Below are 8,796 nucleotides of genomic sequence, written 5' to 3'. Positions count from 1 at the left end.
GTCTGGGATGTGAGAGCTCAGATGTCTGTCACAGGTGGGCTGCACTCACCCAAGACAGACCCTCTTCTTACAGATCCTACCCCCAGTGCTTGTGGCCTGGGGGTGTTTGAAGTCACAACCAGAACCTGCCAAGCCTGGTCCTTTCCAGAAAGGCTGTGGATTCCCCCCAGACTGGGGGAACAATGTTTTCCCCAGGGTTAATAAGGTGGAGGAGCTCTCCTCCACAGCACACACACGTGAGCCCCAACAAGGAGCAGCTTTCACCCACTGCCAGTTAAAGGAGCTCAGGTTTATGGTGCCCAATTATGGCATGTACCTGTAAAATTGTAGTGCTCTGGCACACAAATCCTACAAATGAGCTAGGGCTGTCAAACCAGAAATGATCACAGCTGGTGTCTGTCACCACTTTCATTCCAAGTGACAAGAAATAAATGAAGGTGGAAAAGAGAGCTTCCTATGTCAGCACTTACTGACTCCAAAGAAAAGCAGTCCCAGGGTATTCGAAACATTTTTATTCTAAATTGTCAACAAAAACCTTGACATAAATTGACAGAATTTTAAAAGAATCCTAATTTTCACATTCCAGTCAACATGTATTATTTTCTAGTGTCATGCAGAGATGGTGGTCTTTAGAGGAAAATATGAAGACATTTATCTCTTTCTAGACAAACACTGTCTGGCTTCTTAATTCTTCATAGTTGTATATTTAGATCCCATTTTGTACTTTGCATGTTTGGAAATAAACTGCTTAATCTGGACATTTTCAGTCCCAAACATGTACTTTTACTGATTTAACCCACTCCTACTCCCTCCCTCCCACCCCTCCCCCAATACAGAACAGGTACCTGAGAGCTCTCAAACATGTTTTAAGCATTAGAAAACTGTAAAATTCTAATGGAAACTGGAAAAGCATCTCAGGGTCCTCCTGAAACTTCCCCTGTTTGGAGTTGTGTGTGATGCAAGGAACTTGCAGAGGATTCTCTGTTAAGATCTGCCTGAGAAAGCCCCTCACACACAAATGTGACAAAAACAAGGCTAGAAGTGTGAAGGTGCAAAAATTAAAGTCAGGATGCTCTCAAAGCAGTCTCTGCAAATGACAACACAGTTTAAACTCCAACCTGAACACTTGCCATACATTGTGTGGACAAACTCAGACTCCAACAAGACAAAACCAAAAACTCCATGGACAGAAAAAATACTTCTAAGTCTGCTGCTCCCGATGATTTTAATCTCAGCCCCTAAAAACAAAGATAGATTTTGCTTTGTAAGGACACAACTCCTGGAGCCTCAGTTGCAGGGAGTTTGCTGCAGTTCCCCAGCAAACAGTTAAATCTTCTCCCAAATGTTAGGAGAATCCTGACAGAATCCTGTCAAGATCTCCCATGTTAAAATATCCAGAAGTTCCACGTAATCCTTCCAGGCTTCCTGAGAACAGCAAGATGCTTAAGGCATAGGGTAGAAATTGCTGGAAGTTACTGTTGGGTCCTGACTTCTACTGAAATGGGACTGTAACAGTTGTCAGGCCTGGATTCTCCCAAATCTGCCATTCCTGCAGGAGCTCTCCTGTCCAGATCAGGGGGACACTTACTGCTGGGGCAAAACCAGGTTCCAGGGGGAGGAACTGATACGCTGAATTCTGTAAAGGACAAGATACAATTTTTTTGCAATTAATGGACAAAGATACAGGTTCCCCCACTCCCCTAAGGGACAGTGGCCTCTGCAGAGGCAGCACTTGTCCCCTTGGCAACAAGGCTTGTCTACAACTGACATTTCAGTTTGGTTTGCCAGACTCAGCCCAACACTGTGGCAATTGCACAGTCCCTGCCTGTGCAGGAGCTGTGTCTGCAGTGCCCTGAGAGCACCAGGTTTACTTGCTCCCAGTGGGAATCAGGATAATAATTTCTCAAAGCATCTTTAAGCTGTTGCTTTGCTGCTAAAGGCAAATAGAAGCTTTTCATTTCAGCATTAGACACTTCCCCATGGGGAGCTCCTTCCCTTCCTCCCCCAGATAGAATTTGATAACTTCTTCCCCCAGTGGTGCTGGTTTAAGGACCCCCTGTTTCACCCCAGTTCTGACTTAGCTGGGACTGACAGTGAATAGAGCACAAAAGCAAAGGAACAATTTGGTTTATGACAGGGGCAGGGTGGGAAATGCAAGGGTGTGTTTAGAGAGACAGAGCACACATGATCAGGAAGCAGCTCTGCCTAACCTGGGCCACAGGAACAGAGCAAGGAAAGAACAGAGAGGATGCTTCAAAGGAAGGACACAGATGATGATCTGAGCAGCAGATGCAGGAGTGCTGCTGCAGCCAGAGATTGCAGGAGCTGCCCCAGCTCTGGGCTGGGTGCCAGAGCTCAGTACTCACAGTCCTGCAGGCACGGTGTACGGGAGGGTCTCAGGGGGCCGCATCCGGGGGGGCAGGCAGTTGTTCTGCTCACTGATGGGGCTGCAGTCAAGGGACTTTGGTTACTCCTGGCAAATGCACTGACTGACATTTATGCATTTTACTGCAGCAAGGCCCTGGGGGATGGTGCTGTGCAGAGCTGGATGTGCTCTGAACACTCAAAGGTCTTTGAAAGAGTCTGACAGGTGGAACCAGTGCTGCTGCAAGCCCCTATGGAAGAGCTCACACAGAGCTTGGAGGTGCCAGGGGCAGGATTATTGCTGAACCATAAATGAACCTGCTAAATAAACCTTAAAACACCTTGGGCAGTTCTGGTGGTGCCACCACACCCCACAGCCAGCCAGGGCAGCCCCCTCCTGTTCACAGCTGGGCACTAAGCTCCTCACTCCCTGCCCAAACTCTGACCACACTTTGGAAAGGGCAGGAGGGGAGGATTCTGCTGACACAGGGCCCAACTCCTGCACATCCACCAGGCCCCAGGGGACAGGAGCTCACAAGGGACCTCCCAAGGACTCAAAGGGATCACAGAGTGTGACTACTGCTCTCCCTGCACATTGCCCAGACATCCATCAGTCCCTGAGCACAGTCATGGCAGGAAGAGCAGCCTGCCACAGGCACACAGGAGCAGTGTCTGTGCTCCTGAGGGTTTTCTTCTCTAGTCCAGGCCATATGAGGGAGCAGATCACACTGAACCAGCAGCATCTCTCCTCCCAGGGTTGTACAGCAGCAAAGGCATCTCCTCCAGCCATCAAGGTGAGGCTGGGGGGTGGCTGCAAAATCTGTTTAAACAAAAACTGGTGTAAAGAATCAAGCTTGCATTCCCTACCTGTTCATGGAAGAGTTGATCACACCCCACACAAAAGTAGACTTGGAGCCCTCCAGCAACTCTGTGAAAGAAAGCAGATATTGTGGCTCAGAACCAAGAAACCCCAGAAACCACCATCTGATCAGTGGCTTCAATGGCTTCCCACTGCAGAGGGCAGGGGTGGATGGGATACTGGGAAGGGACTGTTCCCTGTGAGGGTGGGCAGGCCCTGGCACAGGGTGCTCAGAGCAGCTATGGGTGCCCCTGGATCCCTGGAAGTGTCCAAGGCCAAGTTGGACAGGGCTTGGAGCAGCCTGGGACAGTGGAAGGTGTCCCTGCCCATGGAATGAGATGAACTTTAAGGTACCATCCAAGCCAAACTATTCAGGAATTCTGTGATCAGGAATATCTCTGTCATACTTTTACATGTTCAAAAGTTGACCTATGAGGAATGTCTCTGCTTCACTGAGGAACATGTTTCCACTGCTATCACTGCACAGAAGGTACAGAAACTTTTATGGGAGGAAGGGATTCTTGGAAATCCCTCTGCATGCTCATTCTGGCAGGCATTTTGGATTGTTCTCTCTACCAAGCCAAGCCTGATGGGTGGATCCATGTTCATAAGAACAAGTATAATCAAAGTGTCCTACAAGGCAGCCCTGGCCTCTCACTGTCCCCAGAGGAGCTGGAGGACATGGCCAGGAAGAAGGCAGCGGATAGGGAAGTTCCTCACCTGTTTCCCAGTCTTCAGCACATGGAGGTGCCTGCCATGTGCTCCCATCATTCAGCTGCTCCTGAGGGGGCTCACAGGACCGGCTCACTTCAGGAAGAGAGAAAACACAGTCACCAGCACTCCTTAAATCCATTAAACACTTTGGCTCAAGCTGTAAAACATCTCTGGGCTTTAGAGGAAGCCCCACTCAATGCAAACAGGTTATGGACAGCTGAAATCCTCCAAAGGCAACTTCAAATTAGCATTTTTCAATGAAAAAGAGAAAACTCTGCTTCCTGGAACTTTGAGCAGGAATGCTGGTATGAAAAGGAAACCTGCTGACATGGATGCAGGCATCACTGCCTGTGCACCTCTACAGAAGATTGAAAACTGTGTACTCTATGGTGTGCAAGAGTTTAAAGGGAGATCAGCTCTGCAAGAGGAGCAGCCCATCCCTGTGGCCATTAATGCATCCCACTCCTCCTTCCAGAGGCACTTCCTGCATGCTTTTGGCTAAAACCTTTCTATTCAACAAGCCTGATAACAAAATACATGCAAGGCTAGAGAGCATCTGCCACATTCTCAAGAAACTGCCCAATAAAAACAAACAAATAAGATCAAGTTTCCCCAAAGCTGTTGTGTCACACAAAATACAGACAACCATTTGCCTCCCACCTATGAGTTATTCCATGAGGAGACCTCAGCCCCAGGGTGCACAGGGGTCTCTTACCCACATCCTGCTCCACAAAGGCTTTGTCATTGCACTTCATGATGTGCTCACTGAGGTCCTCCTGAGGAACCAGGTGACGAGCATTGAAGGGACACGTGGCCAATTTCTTTGCAATTTCAGGGTTGCTCTGGACAAGGGAAAACTAAAATGATGTACCACTTCTCTCAAATTCACTTAGCTCTTGTTAATATAGAGGAAAAAAAAGACTGGGATATTTGTGGTATTGTTTTAAAAAATACAATAATAAAAATGAAATTGCAATGTATTACTTGCTCACACTGTTCACCCAGCACACTCCTGCCAAAATGTGCAGGGACTCAACACAGAACATTTCAGCCTTCTCTGAATGTTTGGTACTTGGCACTTATCTCTGCCCCCCACTTACACTAGCTAATTAATATTTTAAAGGCTCTAGTTCCACCAAAATAAACTTATTGTACTGATACCAGGACATGCTGCCTACAACTGCAACTTAAGTGGAAGGCACAGCAATGCTGGACCATTTTAAGAATACACTGGAAAACTTAAAAAGGGGACAATCAGGTTTTCAAAAGTCTCAGAAAAAACCTCCAAGCTCAGAAGGTTTAAAGAAACCAAATTATGAGTAGAACAGAGAAGAGAGGAAGAAGTGTGTAATATGAAATGATTTGTAATCAAATTCTTGATTAAAGATGCAGAGGGGAATGAACCTCTCCCAAATGTGCTGAGCCCAGGATGTGCAGTTTCTGCCAGATGCCCATGAAACAGCTGCAGGCAAAACCAAACTGCCCAGCCCTGCAGTGAAAGAATGAGCTGCAACATCACAGCACTTGTGCTCTGAAGGGCCCAGAGGGGTGCATGAAGTCCTGAGTCCTCTCTTCAGCTGAAACTGGAAAAATGAATATGGCATCCCTGTGAGGGAGAGGAAGACTCTGGAAGAGACCAGAGTCTCCTCTCTGAATTAACCATGAAGGATCTTTGTCTCCTTCCTACTGAGCCAGACTGTGAATGGGTGAATTCCTGTGTGCTTGGAGCTGTCACTAAACAAATCCTGCTGTTAGATGAAATAGAAGTTAAACAGGGCTATTCATCAGGAATTGCAGGAACACAGCTGTGCTTGCATGCAGAGTCACTCTGACACTGCTGCTCAGCTCTGTTGGGTTTTGTTCTATTCTGACCCAGAGATAGGGCACCTGAGAGGCATTTTAAAAAACTTTTATTCCATTTTCAGCCCTAAAACCTCTCTACAAATGCATTTCCCATACAGCTCACCTCCTTACACTTCACCAGGTGATATGGAAAGCGCCGTGCTCTGATCACATGGTGTTTAACCAAGGGGCACTGGATTAACCTCTCTGGATCCAGCAAATCTGATGGAACACAAGAACAGGGAAGAGCAGCTGGTTAGGAGGATGAGAATCAGTCACACGGGGCACTGGGGAAAACCCCACACCACCACATCAGGGCTGTGGCCTGAGGGTGTTAAGCCAGTTGCTCTTAGTTTGAAACCATTCATTAAGGCAGGCACCTGCTTTGCATAACCAAATTAATTAAACTTGAAGTTCTCATAACTGGGACATGAGCTAAAACAGAGGAGAGTCAGCATCACTGAGTGTAGTAACTCTTTAGGTTACCTTCTTATTAGGGAGGCAACCACCCTTACTCCAAGGGAAAGTCAGCAGCACTTTCCAGCTCCCCAGTGGGATCACGTCACACCCACCTGCACCTGCAGCAGCTGAACCAAATCTTTTTTCCATCAACAGCTTGTTTTGCTGGAGGCAAAATGTGAGGGAGCTGAGTTACATTCTGGAGGTAGCAGTGTGCCTAACATGGTACATGAGACTCTGAATGAAGCTTTTAATAATGTAATTATTTAGAAGCTGAGGTGTTGCTAAAGCAGCAAAACCATTGAGGAACAAACATATTTAACATGAAGCAGTGTGAATCTATGCATACATAATTGTCTATAAAATATATTAAAATATAAATATTAATAAATATGCATATTCTTGGTGAGGAAGAGAGGCAGTCAGGAGGAGACACAAGGCTCCACTACTGCCTGTGGGTCTGTCTGTGGGTACACACCAGGGAGCCTGGGCTGCTCCCATCCCTTCTGCTCTGCCACTCTTGTTGCCTGGGCTTTCATCACATTTAGGATTTGATTCTGCAGGAACTAACCCAGCTCTAGGCCCTGCCTGCTGCTGCCTCTGCCCTCCTCTCACACACGTGGCTCCATCAGGGCTGGTAGTTGTTAAATGCTGTTCCATGAGTCCCAAGGAGCAGAATTCATGCTGAAAGTCACTTGGAAAGAGAGGGGACAGGCAGGATTCCCATTTCCATCTGGGCTGTGCAGGGCTACTGCCTCTGAGCACCTCTCACCTCAACAGCCCACACAGGGCATGAGAGCAGCTGAAACCCACCTGGCTTTATATTGGCCCAGCTGCCCCTGGAAAAGCAATCACGAGTGGTTTTGTCACCAAAAAATGTTGTGAAAAATAAAACACTCTAACTGTAATTTCACTATTAGATAGCAGCATTCTCTATTTTGGCACTGGCTGCATGGGGGATGTTCTTCCAAGCATCCTCTCCTCCTCTCTGAGGAAGGTTTCTTCTCCTTGAACACATTCAAACTACAGGCTCTGGCCAAGATACACCCTTTATCAGGCACACACAGTCTTTATTCTCACAGCTAAGATACCCACTTGTGCACATTAATCACTGATATGTAAATACAGGATTAAGCACTGTCTGTTTAAGGAACTCACAAGACTAAACACTACTTGTTAGAGATTTTTCCAACAGCTTCTCTATCTGAACTGGCTCCACACAAGACCAAGTGCGTTGCCAGTGAAGGAAAACAGAGACGAGCACCAGAGGAAGAGCAGAGCCCCCAGCACCAAACACCAGCAGCACAGGAGCGGCTGGGGCAGCCCAACAGCTGTAATTTATCCACGGCTGAAAGCACCAAAGGCAGCACAACAATGCCACGTGCAGGGAGATCCGTGTACCCCTCCCTGTCCACACGGAATGGAAACGGATCCCACAGACACGCGTGGAAGCCACGCTGGAACCAAACAAAGTCGCTTTGAGAGGAATGTTGGATTTGTCTTTACAAACAGCTGGGGGTCTGCTGGTGGATAAAATCATAACTGAGAAATAAAAGAAACAATGGGATGGATTCCACTGATTGGTGAAGGGAAAAAGATATTTGCCTTTACAAATAAACTGTAGGTTTGCAGATAAATGAAACTGGATATTGAAAGATGAAAGAACCAACGGGGAAAAAAACATTAATTCTATAAGAATTAAAAATTAAAAGGGAGGGTTATACATTAGAGGGGAATCTCAGTTATCAGGCAAGGGAAGTCTGTACCTCTCAAGTACCTCAGCCCATGGGAAAACAGAGTGGGAAATGCGGCCGGGAAATTTGGATAAAAAGGAGGCTGCATCCTCCAAAAATTGGAGAGATCCCAGGGGAATTCCCCATGACCTCTCCCTTTTTTTGAATAAAGTAAAAGGACTCTGTCTCCTTTTTGGACATAAACTTTTGGTGTTTGTGGATTAATCTTCCTGACAGCTTTTTTCAGTTAAATCCTGCAGGCCGGACCTCACCCGCAGCAAGTGCAGCTGGTGTGGTGACCTGGGCTGGAATCACCGAGAGAGGGCCCGCGGGACCCGGCCCGGGCCGAGAGGAGACAGACCCGGCCCGAGAGGGATCAGACCCGGCCCGGGGTGGGGGACAGACCCGGCCCGAGAGGGAACAGACCCGGCCCGAGGGGAGCGACAGACCCGGCCCGAGAGGGACTAGACCCGGCCCGAGTGGGATCAGACCCGGCCCGAGGGGAGCGACAGACCCGGCCCGAGAGGGATCAGACCCGGCCCGAGAGGGATCAGACCCGGCCCGAGAGGGAATGGCTCCCGTGCCACGGGTGTGCTCCCGGCCCTGCCCGCAGCCGACGGGCGCTTTCCCTCAGCCTCAAGCCTTACCCAAGTCCTCCTCGAGTTCCATGGCGGGGCCGCACCGGGGCGGGATGTGGGGTCGGTGTGGGTCCGGGTGCGAGCCCGCTGCGGGGGCGGCTGTGGCGCCGGGCTGGCTGTGGGGTGGCTGCGGGGATGGCTGTGGGGCCGGGCTCCTGCGGGGATGGCTGTGGGATGGCTGTGGGGT

General features: G+C 48.6%; 1 protein-coding gene across 1 annotated transcript; it reads right to left on the bottom strand.

Moving 5' to 3' along the window:
- Window positions 1–1,209: 1,209 nt before the first annotated feature.
- LOC306812765 (gametocyte-specific factor 1-like) lies at window positions 1,210–8,673 on the bottom strand. The gene is made up of 7 exons (XM_079327632.1): window positions 8,619–8,673; window positions 5,904–6,001; window positions 4,653–4,779; window positions 3,944–4,030; window positions 3,232–3,292; window positions 2,367–2,447; window positions 1,210–1,636 (listed from the first exon to the last, which is right to left on the bottom strand). Exons 1-7 carry the CDS (start codon window positions 8,638–8,640, stop codon window positions 1,585–1,587), a joined length of 528 nt encoding a protein of 175 aa, XP_079183758.1. The 5' UTR covers window positions 8,641–8,673; the 3' UTR covers window positions 1,210–1,584.
- Window positions 8,674–8,796: the final 123 nt, after the last annotated feature.

This window comes from Erithacus rubecula, assembly GCF_903797595.1.
Source record: "Erithacus rubecula genome assembly, chromosome: 27".
NCBI classification, from domain to species: domain Eukaryota; kingdom Metazoa; phylum Chordata; class Aves; order Passeriformes; family Muscicapidae; genus Erithacus; species Erithacus rubecula.
Note: the sequence above shows the minus strand (reverse complement) of the source record. Positions and strands in the feature narration are given on the sequence as shown.